Source organism: Bos javanicus, chromosome 25, assembly GCF_032452875.1.
Source record: "Bos javanicus breed banteng chromosome 25, ARS-OSU_banteng_1.0, whole genome shotgun sequence".
In the NCBI taxonomy this organism is placed as follows: domain Eukaryota; kingdom Metazoa; phylum Chordata; class Mammalia; order Artiodactyla; family Bovidae; genus Bos; species Bos javanicus.
This window is the reverse complement of record NC_083892.1, coordinates 3,101,694-3,120,834: the sequence shown is the minus strand read 5'-3', so window position 1 is coordinate 3,120,834 and position 19,141 is coordinate 3,101,694. Positions and strand designations below refer to the sequence as shown.

At 46.3% G+C, this 19,141-nt stretch overlaps 1 protein-coding gene across 1 annotated transcript in view; it reads left to right on the top strand.

Annotated features, from left to right (window-relative positions):
• CREBBP (CREB binding protein) overlaps positions 1 to 19,141 on the top strand; it is a 119,134-nt gene that overhangs the window by 54,299 nt on the left and 45,694 nt on the right. Inside the window, exons 3-5 of the mRNA XM_061401010.1 lie at positions 406 to 582; positions 15,715 to 15,955; positions 17,241 to 17,354. Of these exons, the coding sequence (XP_061256994.1) occupies positions 406 to 582; positions 15,715 to 15,955; positions 17,241 to 17,354 (532 nt within the window). The remainder of the gene's footprint in view (positions 1 to 405; positions 583 to 15,714; positions 15,956 to 17,240; positions 17,355 to 19,141) is intronic.

Below are 19,141 nucleotides of genomic sequence, written 5' to 3'. Positions count from 1 at the left end.
CTGAAGGAGCTCCCCTTTGTCAGTGACTCGAAAGGTTTTGTTTTCCACATGATCTTCTGACTGTCAGTGCCTCAGTCAGCATGGCAGCGCGGAGAGGGAGTCAGGCTTAGGGGTGCGGGTAGAAGAGCATGGGCTCTGGGGTGATGTTTAGGAGGAGGGAACAGACAGGATGCTGGAAGCGGCTTTACTTGTCTTCTGTCTTTAGTCTGTAGCCATTTGAGCAAGTTGCTCTGTTCATAATGCTAACTGTGAACCCTGAGAATTCACCTTTAATTTATAATTGAAATGAAGGTGCCAAAGGGAAGTAATGATTTTTGCTTCAGTGGGTCACAGTGAACATTTCTGAGACCCTTCCTTTCATAAGTGGTCATGTCAGGACGGCTGATGTTGCTCTTTCTGTTTCAGATGGGAATGACTGGTAACACAAGTCCATTTGGACAACCCTTTAGTCAAACTGGAGGGCAGCAGATGGGAGCCCCTGGAGTGAACCCTCAGCTGCCGAGCAAGCAGAGCATGGTCAACAGCTTGCCTCCGTTTGCCGCAGACATCAAGAACGCTTCAGTCACCAACGTGCCAAACATGGTGAGTTGCCCTTGGTCTCAGAGCTGTGGGTCTCCAGTGGGTGCTTCGGTGTGTGGATTTTCATCGTGCTGACAGTGAAGATCTAAGGCTAGAACTGTGTTGTAGGTGATAGGAAAATAACACGTATTTCCTGTGTGTGTGCTGTCTCCGTGAGTTTAATTTTCTGTTATGAGCTGCCTATAAGGGGCTAGTAAAGATGATTCAGCTAGTCCTCCCATGGTCCCTACCAGGAGGGAGGGGGTTTGTGAGTCACTTTGACTTTCCTCCAGAGTCACCCTCTGATTCAGTAGGAGAGCTGAGAGAATGGGGAACATGGGCTTTTTTGGCTTTTTTACACTTCCTGTCTTTCAGAGGTTGAGGCTGTCAGTAGAAGAAGCCCATCAATTTGTGTCACAGTCAAACGAAGGACATTTATCTCAGAGAACTGTGACTTCTCTGGAGATATGTGTGTCCTGTCTGACTTGACAGATGGCTTCACGTGTCTTCATTCTCCCTGAGATTTCCTACTTATAAAATAGAAACTGTCCTTGTAACTCTCGATCTCACTAACCCAGGGATCAGTGGGAAATAGCTCCTTTGTGCCGCAAGATGGAATAGCTTGAGTTCCAGCCACTCACGGGAAGTGTGTTCTTCTGTCGGACCTCACTGTGCACACACGGCCGCTGCGTCTCTGATGTGCCTTTGGTGTGGGGTCAGGGCCTGCAGCAGCCACTCTCCTTTCCCTGGGCCAGCCCAGGGCTGCCGGCCACTCAGCTATGCGGAGCCATCTGGGCTGACTCAGAAGAAAGCTGGGGGTTATGTTCAAAAAAGGTGGTTCTTGGTCTTTTGATTTTTTAAAAACTGTAACTTGGAGTATTTGTTGTGAAGATATCCCAGAGAATTCCTCTATCACTATCACCGGCTTCCCTGGATGTTAGCATCTTCGGTAACTTGGGACATTTGCCAGAACTAAGTACTTACAGTACTTAGGAGTCTGGAGGTTGTTGGAAGCAGAAAGAGCTGGGTCTCTTTCTCTTTGTTTTTGATAAAAATCAGGACATGGGGTGATATCGAGGTGTCCTGATCAGGTTTGCTCTGTTTGCCACATTCTCACATCTTAAAACAAGAGAGAGTATGAGTGATGAGGCTTGTCCTCAAGCTGCTCCGAGTTCTGACCGCTTCTCCTTGTGGGCATCTCTGTGACTCTCCTGAGTCTGCTTCTCTCTCTCCAGTAACGGTGTGTGGCCAGGATCGCTCTGTTCGCAGCCAGGCAGATCCAGAACTTAAGGCAAAGCCCACTGCTTCTCGCACGCCCCCGCCCCCACCCCCCAGCGCCGCTCTCCCTAACCTTGCCTCCTCGAGTCCTCACTGGGGGGCAGTCGTGTGGACTTCAGCACTGCTGATTGTCCCCTGGGTTTGCTCAGGGACCTGGAGCACATTTTGGCTTCGGGAGTAAAAGTGTTTGCTTTTCACAGACATCCTGTGTTTTGTAGTCTGGGAAACCGTGACCCAACTTTTTCCTCTCTTTTCTTCTTTAAAATTTTCTCCAGCCCCGCTTTTTCACCCTCTCTCCTTCATGCACAGTCTAGTGGCAGAAGCGCTTCCCTGTGGTCCTCTGCCCACCTCTGCCCACCTCTGCGGCTCCAGGGACTGAGTTCCCAGGACTGGTGCGCTGATCAAGGGCAGGGTCAGACCAGACGGGAAAGAAGCTTCTCTGTCTACCTGCGCATGGCCTGGAGCTCTGGGCTGTGGAAGGGCTTCTCTCTGCTGGAGGTTTCTCACTTGCACGGGCCATGCTGTATGTTGTGGGATACTTAGCAGGATCCCTGGCCTTCACCACTCAGTGCTCCCAGCCCTCCCCCATTCCCTTTCTTTCCCTGCCTAACCCCCACCACCCCCAGCCCGCCCCAGTTGAAAGCCCCTGCCCTGGGGAACGGTTAGAGGAGGCAGTAGTGATAAAATCTCATCCTTCTGTCTGTGAAGCTAACAAATGAGACCATCTCTTCCCCCCACCCCACCCTCCCCCATCCTTGGGCCCCTCTGGACAGCATGGTGAACTGGGGCAGCGCCTTGGTCTGTGCCAGCCTAGCCACCGCTTTCCCATGGGGACCCAGGTGGACCCGGGAAGTGATGCGCAGCTGTTGTCTTTGGAGTAAGGTCCTCAGACGTTCACCCATGAGACACCAGAGCTTCACCAGCATGTACGTCTGAAGCCTCGGCCTTCGCGCTATTGGGTGCACACAGGGGCTGGTGGGGACCGTCAGAGGAGCGGGGCGCGAGGGCGCGTCACTTGCCTAGTATCCAAGAGCTTTCTCATCGTGTGTCCTACCTTACTCTTTCACAGCCTCTTGAAAGACATCATTCACCTCCTGTTTTACAGACGAGGAGGCTGAGGATGCGCCTGAGTTTATTCAGGGCTTGTAGCCTGTTGTCTGCAAGGCCCAGAACTCTTTCAGTGGTCCTGGCCATCATGTTTTAGGGGCTCCAGGCTCTTTGGGGTGTTTATATCACTTATATCAGTTCCTCAAACATATTTGGTGGTCTTCCTTGAACTTCCTAAATTGTATCTGGCCTGTTGGGGCTCAGAGATTGTTGTCTGCAGGAAGGAAGCAGTTACCAAAGACTTAGGTCTCTTTAGAAAAAAGAGAGAGAAATTTGCACCTTGAGTGTTCTTGTGGTTTTTGTCGTGCTTTGGAGAGTGACCTTGTAAAACCCAGCGAGGTTCTGTGTGTTGATTGGGTGAGTTTGGGACTCTGACTCCAGCTCACCTGGTGCCCTGGTTGAGCTCTCTGTGGAACCATTGAGACACTCGGTCTTTGGCCAAGGGGCTCGTGCCTGTCTCCTCTCCATCACTGGGGGTGCAGAGGAAGCCAGGGGTGTGGCCAGTCCTTTAATTTGCCACTTTTGTTGAGCCTCTTTTCTGAGCCCAGGTGTATCTGGAATGTGGCTGTGAGTGATGTAGCGCTCACCCCCATGGAATTGCGGGCGTGGGGGGGGGCGGTGGTGGTGATGGAAAACAAATAATCAAATACAGACTGCCCCAGCAGGTCTGAGTAGCACACAGAGGTTGAGGTTGACACAGGGACCTCCTTAGATGGAACCATCAGAGAGAGAGCTGCACCAAGAATGGGGTTTAAGGGCAAGTTAGAGAGGGTGAGCAGAAGCCGTGGAGACCCCAGGGCTCTGGAAGAGCATGGCTTGAATGGGAGCCAGCGGAAGTCCAGGGAAGGAGGAGGGGAAAGTGGTGTGAGGTGAGTACTGGGGGCTCAGCTGGAGCTATCTCAGGGAGGCTGTGGGTGGCAGTGGCCGCTGCAGTGGTCCAGGCTAGAGGAGACAGGTCACAGTAGGGACAGGAGACCAGACAAGATTTGCCGCTAGAGTAGGGTCACCATGAGAGATGACTTGGTGGGTGGTGGGACCATTTAAAGAGCTAGCAGAGGAGCAGGCTGGGAAAAGGGTGATGAAGGAGAGGGTGTTCGTAATTCCACCCTAGACCTGCTCCTCTTGAGATGCTTGTGAGATGTCCAGGTGAAGAGGCCAGGCAGGTGGACAGACATACAAGTAGGGTGGCCACTGTCCAGGGGGCTGGCGATGTCCCTGAAGGTAGGAGAGGAGACTGAGAGGGGATGGTGACTGTTGAGGTGGTGAGCGAAGTGAGGGCCAAAGATCATCGCTGGAGTGTACAGGTAGATGTGTGGGCGGTCAGGGAGCGTGTGGCCCGTAGTCATGGAAACCTGTGGCTCGCCATGCTCTGAGGTCTCCCTCTGGGTTGTGCTGCCGGGAGCTCCGAAGGGCAAAGAGCTCCCATTGCAGATGGGGTCCTTGTTGAGGGCATCCATATCCCCAGGACAGCGTTCAAGAGCAAATGCCACATCTCCCTAAATTTTCACATGGATTTCATTGCAGCTCTGTCTTCGGCCATTTTATTTGTAATTTCTTAACTTTCTACAGATTTTTGAAGTTCTTAGAATTTTCACCATATTATTACTCTGTATTTCCTGATTCTAAGGTGCACTTCCCCCCCCCCCCCCCCCACATTGTAGCATCTTTGAAATCAGTCAAGTTTTAGGTCTAATAAGATTCAGTATGTATGCTATTGTTTACAATGTGAATTAAGAAGGGTGACAACTATTAAATGTACGTGCTCACTATCCAGTTTTCTAGGACTACTCACATGGATGTAAGAATTTCAAAATAATGTAAGTTTTACTGATGAAGAAGAGTGATTTTGGTGGGGGCATAGGTTGGATTGTCTTTCTGTAGCCTGGCTTCAAGGTCCACATGGGCCATCTCAAAGGAGAAGTTTGCCCAGGTGGAGCGGAGTTGTCCCAGGGCAGTCCTCTGGAAGTGGGGGCCGCCTGACCCCTCAGTGACGTTGCCCTTCTTGCCATTTTCACCTGAAAAGGTCATAACAGAGCACGGGAGCGTTAGCAGGAAGGGGGCGGAATTCGGGTATCAGCTGGAACCGGATTGTCCATTCCGCTGTTGCTGACCTTCATGACGGGTGTGGGGTTGTTTTGAAGGGGCCCCGTTTCAGGTGGGGCACCTCTGGGCTTATCTCACCTGAGAAGGTTTGGTGACCAGAGGGGCCCCACCGTCAGTTTCTCTCTGGAGTCTGCTGTGGGCGCCCCACTGTGGTCTCCCACAGGGTTATTTCTAACAGGAAGTTCATGTGTGTTGGGGTTTTTTGTTGTTGTTTTGAGAAAAACTAAGAACTGTATTACAGAGAATCTGCCATTGTGAACTTGTAATGGAGGAGGGACTTCCCTGGTGGCCCAGTGGCTGACTCTGTTCCTGCTGCAGGGGCCCTGGGTTCAGTCCCTATCAGGGAACTAGATCCCACATGTGGCAACAAAGACTAAAGATTTTGTGTCCCACAACTAAGACCTGGCACAACCAAATAAATTGATTGATTGACTTTAAAGACAGAGTTGTAGTGAAAGAAAAGAATCAGGAGTGCTGCTTATTTAACACATTATTGCTTGGGGGATTTTTACAGAAACTCACACATGTGGTCAGCAATTTGTTACGTAAGTGAATGTTGAAACGTCTCTGGTCAATAAAGTTCAGATAACAAAAAATGAATTAATACATCTCTGGTCAGTAAGTTGTTAAAATTGCTCGCAAAAGGAAAAATAGTAGCTCATGGGAGTGGTGTTAGGATTCATTTTGTTCTTGTGTCAGAGAATTGGAACCTGAAGGCTCTGGACAGGGCCCCCAGGCAGCTGCTGGTTCAGGTCTCTGAAGTGGGGAAGGGTGACTTCGGGGCACTCCGTGCGGAGGCGGGTCCAGCTGGAGTGAGCCGGGGGGCAGCGCCGCTGGCAGCTCGTGGTGACGTGCCATCAGCTCTGGCCCTTCCGGGCCAAGCTGTGTGTCTTGGAGTTGGTTCTGTCTGCTTCGAAGTGAGTCAGTGGACCCACTGCATCAGAGTGACTGGCCTCTGGAGCCCTGTGTCCTCCTGGTTCGGAATCTCTTAGAGGAAGAGGGAGGAATCTTTTTGTCTCTCACTGTTAATTGTGAAACTTTCGTTTTTTTCTTTCTCAGTTTTCCAGTGTGTGCCACCTACTTCCCTCTAAGACAGTTCAGGATAATTGCCAAGTAGATGGACTTGTTCTTCGTCTTGTGGGGGAACTATGCTCCTCCAGTGATTCTGGTGTAGATTAGGCTTCCAGAGGCTCTGTCCCCTGCAGTGTCAGGGACTTGATGCCCAAATGCCCACTGGGGAGTGGCCTGCTTTGTTAGTCTTTGTGTCCACTTCAGCCTTCAGAAACCTTCACTGTCTCCCTCCCCCTTTTTGTCTTATTTTCTCATCATTTTCCATCTTCCATATCCAGTTTCCAGTCACTGAGGAATCAAGACTTGAACTGATTGAACTTCCTGAACCCAAGCGTCTCTCCCTGTTGTCATCTTTGATTGGCTCATCCTAGTTTTAGCTGCCCTTTAAATGCTCGTGTGTGTAAAGCATTGTCTGTAGTTCCTTGTACTTCACAAGCATGGATCTAAAATCACTGGCACTCTGGTGTTTCCCTCCACCCTAGGACTAGGGGGAGAGCTTCCAGCACTCTCATCCTTCACTGGAACGACAAGTGAGTAGTGTCGTCAGCTCTTCACTGTGAGAGCAGTTTCTGTAGAAAATCACTCTGTGGCTATGAATTATGCCTCAGTAATTGAACTGGAATACAAGGGACAGTGTTGGGAAGTGCGTGCTTGCCTCTCACTATTAGTCCTCCAAGTTCTTGTAATTTTAGGCATTTACCTTTCTTATTCTCATCGCCCCACCTGTAACTTGAAGATGAGAAGATGAGTTTATGGGCCTTTGAAGAGTAATTTTTAATCTAAAATTCTTACCAGCACCTATATAAATCCTTTCTACTATTTAAACTCATCCTCTTTTGTTTTAGCAATAAATATCAGCCTGGGAAACATAGTCTAAGCCCAAAATATGATGTGTTGCAAATATAAAAAAAGCTATAAATTGAGAAATATTTATGGTATTCTTTGATAGTAGGGACCAGCTGTATTGGTTGTACTGGTATTGGAAGTACTCAATCAGGATCATTTAACTGGGTTTCCCTGGTGGTTCAGTGGTCAGGAACCTGCCTGCCACTGCAGGGGACACAGGTTTGATCCCTGGTTTGGGAAGATACCACGTGCCACGGAGCCACTGAGCCCCTGTGCCACAGCTGCTGAGCCTGTGAGCTTAGAGCCGCAACAGGAGAAGCCACTGCGGTGAGAAGCTCACACACCGCAGCTAGAGGGTAGCCCCAGCTCTCCACACTAGAGGAAGCCTACAGGCAGCAACAAAGACCCAGTGGAGCTAAAAAAAAAAAAAAATCACTTAACTTCTTTCCAAGACTAGTTTCCATTAACCATGTCTTTTCTAGAGTCTAATTAGCATAGCCTTTTCTTCAATGAAGCTCTCTAGGTAAAACAGCATAAATTATCTCCAGAGACATTCAGGTCTTTGACTTCATGTAAAGTAGAGACTTAGTAAGCAGATTCTACGTGTCTAAACAAGTTGTGCCCAGTACACACACTAGTGTCAGAATTTCTGCCTGCCCGGTAGCAGCAAATACAGGGACTGTACCAGGCGTTCTGGAAAATGAAGTGACTGCTTTAGGAAGAACTCAGTAGATACCTTAAATGATTATACCTATATATAAAATTTTTTTAAGAGGTAGAACTCAGTAGGCAGCACATTTAATGGGTCTGGAAGGAGACAGTCACAGCTACCAAAGATGTGAGCGCAGTGTCTGTCTGAAGAGTCACAGCTGTCTTCGTGTGGCCCCAACTTCCCAAACTTCTTTTTACCTTTTCCACAATTATCTGAAATGGCGCTTAGGCTCAAGCCATCAAAAGCTAATGTCTGTCAAATGATTAATTTGCCAAGTTATCAAAAACTTACTGTAATAAATGTTCTTGAAGAATATGTTCATATAGATGGGTGGTCGAGAAGATAATTCCTTGAAAGTTGTGCCTGCTGAGTCGATTCAGCCGTGTCTGCTTCTTCTCAGCCTTATGGGCTGTAGCCCCCAGGCTCCTCTGTCCATGGGGTTCTCCAGGCAAGAACTGGATTGCGCTTCTGTGCCCTCCTCCAGGGGCCTTCCCAACCCAGGGATCAAACCCGCATCCCTGATGTCTACCTGCACTGGCAGGCAGATTCTTTACCCCTTGAGCCACCTGGGAAGCCAGTTGTTAGTAGACGGGTAATTCTCGTGGACTGGTTGTACAGTAACGGGGCCTGATGCCCGTAAGACCTCGTAAGTCAGTTGAGATGTGTGAATCTGGTTGGCCTGTCCCCTTGGCTGTTGGAGTAGATCCAGCAGCTTTTACCCTCGAGGTTTCTTTGCACAGGTGTACTTGACCACACAGCCCCCAAGGCAGATCGACTCTCCAAGTGGACAGGAGTGACGCTGGGGCAGGGGAGAGAGTGGGTTTGTCCAGTTGTCTGTCCTGTGCTCTCTCGCCCATGAGTTTTCTTTCTTGACTTAGCTGTTTGTTTTCCACTGTGAAATCAGTGTTTCTGATTTGGAAGATTGCTTAGAAATCATTCTGGTCCACCTTGATCATTTTTAGTTATTTCCTTATTGAATTTAAATCTTAAATTGTTAGATAATCTTATTGTTAAAAAATCAACAGACACCAAACAAAAAGAAGACACAAGAAACATTATTCTATCTAAATAACTGTTCTCTTTCTTACCAGTTGATCTTTATCATCTCAGGTGATTATCACTTCTTCCTGGTTTGATAGCTGAGTACATTTAATGAGCATTTTCTCTATTTTATGACTGCAAAGCTTTGTGTAACCAGCTGTTCTAGGGTCCTTCTGGGGGAATCAGAACAAGCAGATATTGCAGAACAACCCTTTGTCCCACCTGGTGTTCACTTTGGTGTCATTTCCTGACTTTTAAGTGGAGACTGGGGAGAAGTAAAGTTTCCAGGTGGGTCGGGGGAGGATGTCAGAGAAGTAGGGATCTGGACTGCACTGGTTATGTGGCAGATCTGGGCCAGGCTGATCTGAACAGTTGTCTCCGGGAACCCCAGTCCTGCAGATGGGGGGCTGTGGTCATGTGGTCAGAGGAAGCACTTTCCTTCACTGTTCTGACTTGTCACTTTCTGCTTCTTACTGTTTGCAGAGTCCTTTGCAAACATTGTAATCTGTTCTTGGATACTTCATGAAAAATAACTTCTTTTTCTAGAAAGAATCCAGGATAAACTTTACACACACTCCTTGTGCACATCTGTGATCCTGTTCTTAGGATAAAGGGCATTTTAAAAAAATGGGGTTGGTGCTGATTACTCAGACCTATGTAACAACGACAGACCTAATAAAAATACAGCAAGCTCCTTTAAAATTAAGAAATACACCAGAATAAACATAAAATGTTTGCCTTTCAAGGCCGTTTAATGGACAGGGGTTTAAATGATGGTTGAGTTACGATGCCAGCAAGATACATGCAAAGAACAATAGATCTAGCAATGAAATGGGGTGAGTGGGCTGTGCTCTCCACAGCCCTTGGGTTGTACACTTTATGTTCACCTGCTGTTACTCATGGTTCAGAATGTTTACAGGCAGGGGGTCATGATGGCAACACTGCGACTCCTGTTCCCCGGTGACCTTCCCCTTCCACCAGTAGGAATTGCATGTGAGCTGATGGGAGTTACCAAAATGTATTGCATGAATTTTAAAGCTTGTGATGGATACTGTTGTATTGCCTTCCAACAGAAGCCAGGGAGCAGGTCACTAGTATCCCATGATGCTCCCAAGGCTGGGGGTTATCATTCTGTCCTTTGACAGGAGGAGATAGTGTCCAATTATTGTGATTTGCATTTCTTGATTACTAGTAAGAATGAAAGTACATGTGTTTAGTATGTTTTTGTTTCTCAAGTTGCTTAGTTCCTGTCCTTGGCCAGTTTTTCTTTTTTAAGAAACTTAATTTATTTATTTTAATTGGGGGCTAGTTACTTCATAGTATTGTGGTGGTTTTTGCCATACTCTGACATGAATCAGCCACAGGTGTATATGTGTCCCTCATCCCGAAGCCCCCTCCCACCTCCCTCAGTTTTTCTGTTACATTCTCTTCAAATGGTTTATAAGGCAAGGTGGGCAGCCCTGTGACAAGGTGAGCGCAGAAGGGTTAAGGAGGTGGGAATTCTGCTGTTAGGCGGCCCCCAGGTCCACCCCCGCGCATGAGGCTGTATGGGCCTGCGTTAGTCCTCCCTGGGCCACGGGTGGGCGTTAACTGAGCTGCTGCTTGTTGGGCACCCAGCACAGAGTCCTTGAGAGGCGAAGGCTGGAGAAGGACCGACACCTGCACGGTCTGCCTCGTCTCGTGTGTGTCACGTGTGTTGCCTGGTTTGTTGGTCACTGTTACAGGTCTGGCCCAGGCGCTCTCCCGATACTCATGACTGCCGCTGCATGAGAATCACCTGTGCATGGCTCTCCTGAATGTTTCTTTTTATTGTAACTGTAAAAGCGCATCCCTGTTCATTTTGGAAAACCTTTAAGAAGTATAAAGCTGTTGTAAGGAAGCCTCCTCTGTGGAACTTGAATACAAACAGCTCTGTCCACCCGCCCCCGCCCCCCCACCCCCCACCGCCAACCCCCATCTTGTGAACCGTAGTCTCTAAGAGGCAAGACTGGGGAATCTGTATTTGAAGAGGTTTTACTGGGGACTAGTTAGGAACCACTGCTTTATATATTTTTACAAAGGCCTGTACCACTTTCTAGTACTTTTACAGTTTTTTTTAAATATTTAATTGTTCATTGTTTTCTACTGATTCTTCTGATTTTCCTCCCAAAGTGGGATTTTTTTTTTTTTTTTTTGGTTATAAAAATAGTAGACATTTCTTGTAAAACATTCAAACAATGCATGAAGTTGATAAGGAAAAACTGAATGACTTTATGGTACTATTTTAATAACTTTCTTTTGTAGCTTAATGTGTTCCATTTAACTCTCGGCAGCATGAAGGCCTGCGTTGTCATCGGGGTCTGTCTGTGGGTGTTCTGGCCGTGCTGGTCTCCACTGCTGTGCGGCGAGCAGGTGCTGCTCCCTGGTTGTGGTGTGTGGGCTTCTGAGTGCAGCGGCTTCTCTTGTTGCAGCTCACGGGCTCTAGGGCAGGCGGGCTCAGTAGCTGTGGGGCGTGGGCCTAGTTGCCCCAGATAACAGTGATTCTCTCTCTCAGTGCTCGGTGGGTCCAGGATTTGGTTGGGGCTTGGCTCCAGGCCTTTGTATTCCACGTGGCTTTGACTGGGGTCTCCTCAGGTCCCCCTTACTTTTCATGCCTGCATCTGATTTCATGAGGTCTGTAGCCATAATTTTTTTTTAATTGGTCTGCCTTTTCTAGACATTTAGGGAATTTTCCAGTATTCAGTAATTTAATCAAAGTGTGGTGTCTGTCTTTGTACATACGTTTTAGCATAGTAGTCCAGTTACTTCCCTCATAATAAATTATAAGACGTAGAACCACTGGATCAAAAGGAATGGACATTTTTATTTATTATTTTTTTATCGTCATATTGATAAGTGAAAGATGCTTCTTGGTTCTAATTTCATTTCTTTGATAATTAGTGAGATAGAAGTCATTTTATTTATTTATTTTTTCCTTTCTTTTTTATTTTTTTAAATTTTATTTTATTTTTAAACTTTACATAATTGTATTAGTTTTGCCAAACATCAAAATGAATCCATCACAGGTATACATGTGCTCCCCCTCCTGAACCCTCCTCCCTCCTCCCTCCCCATACCATCCCTCTGGGTCGTCCCAGTGCACTAGCCCCAAGCATCCAGTATCGTGCATTGAACCTGGACTGGCATCTCGTTTCATACATGATCTTTTACATGTTTCAATGCCATTCTCCCAAAGAAGTCATTTTAAAACCGCTTTATTGAGATACAGTTGCTCTCCCGTGCAGCCCCCTTCTTTAAAGTGTGCAGTTCAGTAGCATTCAGTGTTTTGTGCCGCCGTCACCAACCGTGTTCAAATTTAGGACATTTTCATGTTTCAAAAAGAAAGTCTGTACCGTTAGCAAGTTCCTCCCATTTCCCTGAGATCTTCAGCCAGATGCAACCACTAATCTCTTTTCTGCCCCTGTGTATCTACCTGTTCTGGACATTTCATCAAAATGGAATTATACGATATGTGGTTGTTTGTGACTGGTGTTTTCACTTAGCACAGTGTTTTTGAAGTTCATTCATGTTGTAGCATGTACTGGTACTTCCTTTTTTGTGGTTGGGTTATATCCTTTTTTTGATATATCATGTTTTTCCAGTCTCTACTTGATGCCCATTTAAGTTGGTTCCATTTTTTGGCTATTAGGAATCTTGCTGCTGCAAACATTAGTGTTCATGTTTTTGTGTGAACATATGTTTTCAGTTCTCTTGGGTGTATGCTTCAGATAATTGCTGGTCCAGATGGTAACTCCAGGTTTAACCTTTTGAGGAACTGCCAGAGTGTTTTCCAAAGTGGCTGCACCCTTTCACACGCACACACCACTAGAGTGTGAGAGAGACCAGGTTCTTCTCCATCAGCACTTGTTACTGTCTCGTTTTTAAACTGTAGCCATGCGGTAGGTGTAAAACAGTACCTCACTGTGGTTCTGAAGATAGTTAATGGTATCGAGTGCCTTTTCATGGGTTTCATGTTTCAGTAAACATACCAGTTTTTTCATGTGTTTCTCTGTATATCTTCTTTGGGAAAATGTCTCTTCGTATACTTTGTCCATTAAAAAAAATTAGATTCCTTTTTTTTAAAATCATCGAGTTTTAAGAGTACTTTGAATGTTTTAGATATAAGTCCATTATCACATCTGTGATTTGCAGATGTTTTCTCCCATTCTTTGGGTTGTCTTTCACTTTCGTGATGGTGTCTTTTGAAACAGCTTTTAATTTTAATGAGGTCTAGCTTATTTTGTTCGTTACCATGGTTTCTGCTTTTGGTTACGCACCTAAGAATCTATGGCAGGATAGAGTCCTCCTTCATTTTTACCATTTTCCAAAATATTCTTGGTTATTGCAAAAATAAAGTTGCCTAAAATTATAAAGTACTTTTGGGGGGAATTTGCAAATTTTGTTCTGTATGTTTAAAGGGAGGTTCTTGTCTAAGCATTTTTCTTTTAATTCTCTTCTCCCGCCTGGACAGTGGGGACTGAGCTGGGAAGTTGGTAGAATCTAAAGGCTGCTTCTGACAGATTTTTGCAGAAGTTCATACAGCCCTTCCTTCTTGTTGAGCACTGGCCTAAGAGAGAAGGAAATTAAATGTGCCCCACGTTTGTAAGCACTCTGCAACCTGGACTAGCCTCATGCAAGCCCATGGAGTTACATGGGGAAGGCTAACCCAGGGACGCGAGTCGTGTTGTCTGCTTCATGTTGACTCAGCTTCATCCTCCAATTTGTTTTTGAGATGTGTAAACAGTGTGTAGGCTTACTGAACAGCTACATGTAGATGGAGAGTAGACCCAGACTTGAACAGGCTGTATTTCCAGCTGTGCTATTTCTACATGTTGAGGTTTCAGCATACCATCAAATACAGTTCAAAATGTGTGATTGAGAACATTGCAGATGAGAAACACTGCGTTAATTTTTAATGACTTTAAAAGTCTTTTATAATTTAATCACATGATTGAGATTTTTTTAACCAGGTTTTTATATGATACCTCTTTTTACGTTTATTTATTTATTTTGTACGTAGTATTTCTGTATTTTAAGAAATGGCAGGAGGACAACTGGCTTGATTCTTCCAGACGTCAGTATTGTGAGAAAGTACAGGCGGGGGAGGGTAGCAGGAGATGAAGAACCTTAAAGACAGTAACCAGGTGGATGGTGTGGGCCTGAACTGGGTTCTGATCCAACTCTAAAAGACTGTTTGGAGACAAGTTGAGAAACTTGTGTATGGACTAGATGTTAGAAGGTACTAAAGAATCCTTCATTTGGTTAGATGTGATAATGGTATCCTTTCCTTTCTACTTTTCCACATGTTTGAAATTTTTTTGTAAATGCAAAAGAGACCTAACCAGGGATCATCTTACATTTCCCATATTCTTCTGTTCCTGTTGATTTTCGCTTGGACTTTGTAGTCCATGGAAATAAGCTGATGGATGCAGAATCATTTAACTTAGGTACTGAATGCTGCAGAGGGCATAGTCACAGGCTGTTTGTTTATGGGAGCCTTATTTTATTTTATTTTTTTTTTTTGGGGGAGCCTTATTTTAAAGTGTCAGAAAAAAGAGGAGTGGCTGCAGTTTATCCCCAGTCTTTGGAGTTTGGATAAATGAATGTACAGCCACATGTTCACTACGCATCATGCTACAACTTACTGGTACGGGACAGAACCTAGAATAAATACCAAGCCAAATTTATATAAATGAGACTATTGGTCATGGTTCACACATACAAAAACGACTGGGAGGAGAAAAACCTGTCTGCACTTCCGCAGTGGACTCCTGGCTCTCAGGATTGCAGGTGTTAAGTATTTCCTTAGTTCTTTTGCTTTCCACATTTTTGAAATCGGGGAAATAGACATAAGGGAAAGAGGCTGTTTTCCCTCAGGCGTTAAGTACTTCTCCACTCAGTACACTCAGCCTCTTGGCTTGAATTTTGCTTTTGTTTTGGTTCCTGGTTAGGGTTCTAGGAGTTGTGCTCTTGAGTGAAGCCAGGTAGCTTTTCTACATACTTATTTTATGAGTTCTCATCGAGGTAAAGCCAAAACACAAAACGCTCTTTTTACAGTGAACTTTGATTCATAAAGAAATATGTTTTACTTGGTGTTCTCCTGGTTGCAAATGCATATAGTTTTGACTCTTCATTTGAAAAATCAGGCTGTGTTGTGCTTCATGGGAGGCGGTAGGTGTTGTAGAATGAAGTCAGAAGTGTGACCTGACCAGAGCGATAGATCGGAAAGTCCCGGAAAGGTGGGTTATATTGTTGCCTGTTAGGAGCTTTACATTGCTCTTATTTCACAGTTTCTTTAGTAAATTTCTGAAGAATATTGGTAGTTGGTAACGAGTAAGAAGTTCCGCAGGTCCCCTTTTCCGTGTTCTTTGCAGTTAAGAGGTGTGGTTGATCTGGCCTACTATTTTGAAAGGATGAAAGTAACTAAGCTCTGTTTCTGTATCTTTAGCACATCGTCAAATACGTAGAAAAGATATTGTCTGATGTCTGAGTAGAAATTTTAATGAAATGCAAAGCATTAACGATTGTACTGGATGGTTGTATTCAAGATAAATGCTGTCTTAATCTTTGAGAAGTAATGAATGCTGCAGGTATTGTCCTTCCGGTCAGAAGACTAGAAATCTGCAGGGTGGCTCTGATTGCTCTGCGCCGTCAGATCTTCTCAGTGGGTTGGAATTGGTCAGGCCTTGGCGATCTTTTTATTAGGTTGAATCCTATAGAACTGCCAACGTTTGGTCATCTGGCTTAGAGAAACAATAGTTTCATATGGTTCAACCTAATATAATAACGGCTTTTCCTGCACTTGTATGTATTGTAGTGTGATAAATTGCCGATGAATTAAAAGAACCTCACCAGCTGCATTCTCACTGCGGCCTAAACTATCACTCAGCTTTACCCTTAGTTTGAAAAAATAGTTAATGAACATGAATTGGAACTCTGAAAGCTTATTAAAATGTTTGTGTTAATTTGTTTTATTTTAGCCTCAGATGCAAACATCAGTGGGAATTGTACCCACCCAGGCGATTGCAACGGGCCCCACCGCAGATCCCGAAAAACGCAAACTGATACAGCAGCAGCTGGTCCTACTGCTTCACGCTCATAAATGCCAGAGGCGAGAACAAGCCAATGGAGAGGTCCGGGCCTGCGCACTCCCACATTGTCGGACCATGAAAAACGTCTTGAATCACATGACGCATTGTCAGGCTGGGAAGGCTTGTCAAGGTAAGTGCCGTTTGCTCAGGTCCTGGTGGCAGAGCCAGGGGTGGACTTGTCTGGTATTCTCTGGCACCTCTCCTGTTGAGAAGGTTCCCACTTCCCACGTCCCCATGTGCTGACCAGTCAGATGCCTCTGGACGCTCACCTGCCCAGGAGAAAGGTGGTGTGTTTCTACAACGTTCCGTGAACTTTTGCTGGTGGGGCTGGGCCCTGCATTCGTTCTTTTCTGCCTTCCTCTGTCACAGAAGACCTGTGTCCCTTCCTGAGCACTGTCTTCGCCATGCATGTCTAGATCAGGTTTTCTTTTTGACAGTGTAGTGTGCACGCGTGCATGTGCCCGCCTTTCCCCAAGCCTAGAGCATCTGTCTTGCAGTCGTTTCGTGCGCCCAGGCGCCAGGGCTGCTGCCTCGCCCCTCCGCCCTTCTGTCTTGGCTCATCGGGCTCCCGGCCCGGTTGTCCTGGGGACCTGTGTGTACTGCCCACCCCTGCCACCTCCTTCCTTGCTCTCCAGAGGGGAGAATCATGCACACACGTGTCCCCTCTCTGGTCTTCACACAGACACCCCAGTTCTCCTGAAGAAGCCTTCCCTTAACTAACGGTTCTGCTTCCCTTTAATCTTTATCCTCTTTCTGTCTCTTCTCACTTGTGCTCCTGACCTTGGGGAGAGTCTCCCTGATCTCCCTGCTTCCCCTTGTGACACTCGTGAGTCCCGGGTGTAACCCTGTCCTGATGGAGAAGCAGAGGAGGGTCATGCTGGACCTTTAGGAAGAAGTGGAAGCGAAGATAGAGACAGAGGGGCTGGCCGCAGCTGCCGTCTCGAGTGCTCTGAGAAGTGCCCGGGCCCCCTCAGGGTCTCCACAGACCTCTCATTTGCTTCGCTATGTTTCTTCAACTCTAGTGTTCAGATGGTTTCATCCTTGAGCATTAATAAACATAATGTAAACTTATTATTGTAAATAGTGACATTACAGAATTATTTGTTCTGCCTTTCGTTCCACTTGTGTGGTATTTCAGGCCAAGTAGTTTTGTTTTGTTTTTGATTTGTGGTCTGAACCTTGTTCACCATCATTCATAACATTGCTTCTCTGGGAAGTTTTTGTTTGGAATTCTCAGTAGTCGACTTACAAACTTTCTGGAAAGCAGCCTGTTTTGTAAGCTGAGGACTGCCTGCACCGTGCTACAGTTACACTTGCGATCATCTTTTATGGAAGCTGGCCTTATAATGTAGGTGTAATGGAAAGCGCGACGATTTGGATAGAAAAGTAACATCTCGTTGTTTTTCTGGTCATAGTTGCCCATTGCGCATCTTCACGACAAATCATCTCTCATTGGAAGAACTGCACACGGCATGACTGTCCTGTTTGCCTCCCTTTGAAAAATGCCAGTGACAAGCGAAACCAACAAAGTAAGTGAGCACTGCGGGTAGAGAAGCTTGGCGATGAGACACTGAGAACGCAGAGGAATAGGCAGGGAGCAGGGCAGAAACTAGTCGCTGCACCGCGTAGTGGGAGCTGGGGCACCAGGGCGGACGCTGAGGGGGAACCCCCGCCCCGCCCCCCCGGACTCGGCCACTGCAGAGCAGCGAGCGCAGAAGAGGGACGTCACTTGGATCAGAGAGGCGAGAGCTGACGGGATGGCTCTCTGAGTTTCTTGACAGACACTCAGCATTTGTCACTGTAATGGCAGTGACTTTGGGGTGAGGGGTGGATAGACTGGACACTTTTTGAAATCACCCTAAAGTAGTCTTGAGGACCCTTTGTTCTAGAGTCAGTCAGTCAACACCACGTGCAGGTGTTGTGGAGGCGACGCGGTTCCCAGGTCTAGTTGTGTAACTAACAGTTCATTCAGCGCAGATGGAGGGTCTCTGCACCAGGATGCCGCACCCTGATCGTTGCCCTCGCTTCGTCATCTTTCCATCGGTCTGTGTGCCCTTAGCGGGTGGTTAGGCAGTGCCCCCGTAGGAGGCTTTGTGTGGCTCCCGGGGGCTCCCATGGGCATCGGAGCAGGGAAAGGACGAGCGTCTGTCCCCAAAGTTAAGTCCCTTCTGGTTGTTTTCGAGGTCCAGCTGTGCTCTCGGGGTGTGTCCCTTGGTGTGGACAGGTAGGCCATGCCCTTGGCGCTCGTGTCCTCGTGGGCTGGAGCTGCCCTCGAAACTCCAGCACCGTCTGCGTCTTCACAGCCGTATCTGGGCCATCTCGCCCCACCCACCCTGCTTGTGGTTATGTGTCCATTGCTCTCATTCTTCTTCGGCAGACCTGTTGCTGCCTCAGAACACGTGTGCTGCTTCTCTTTCTGCTTGTTTCCAAGTGGCACTGGGAAAGGTGGTCGAGCCCGCTAGGCCCCACTCCCTCCCAAGCGCCCCCAGAGCCCCACACACAGGGGTGTCCATGGCCCAGGAAAGTGGGCCAGGGCCACAGACCCACCCTCCCTCCCTTGTTCCCCAGTAGAAGCAGTCATACTAAGTTTCCTTTAAAAGTTACTTTCCTAAGTCAGTTAAATTATACTTTTATTAAGCAAAAAATGAATTAATACATGATTTTCTAGGACATTTCTTACATAAAGTGAAGATCTAGGAATCTGTGTCTTCTAGAAGCAGATATTTGAGACAACAGTTCTAGTGGAGTACAGTCTGAGTTTCTTCCAAGTTAGTGTAAAATGTTTTCTTTCTTACTAACATGTTGTGATGGTTATAGTTTCTTACATTTTAGGATGTATTTCAGTTATAGTCCTTTTAAGTGTCGAAATATGTATTGTCGAGTTTGTGGTTGTACAGTATTCATTCCATGAATGATGAATTAGGATAGTGTTCTTAACCTTTAATTTGGGACTGTGAATTTTCTGAGATCCTTTGGTTTTTAATATGTATTGCCATGACAGTTGTAAACTTTTGAGATTTCTCTTTTTAAGAAACACTTTGTGTGGTTTTTATTTAAAAAAAAAAAAAAGAAATGAGTGTGGGTTTTTTCTACCATCTTTATAACTGCCTGCTTGTTGTAATGATTGATCCAGAGTGAGCCCTCAGAAGTGGTAAACCACAGTGTCTCTTCCAGTCATAACGTAAGGTGTTGTCAGGGTGATTTCACACTATAAAGTCATGGGGCGTGTACAGACGAACTCTGTGCAAGGTTGTAGCAAATTTTCGTGAAAGAAATGAAAGTGGGGTATTTTCCTGTGTACTTTGTGTGTTTGTAT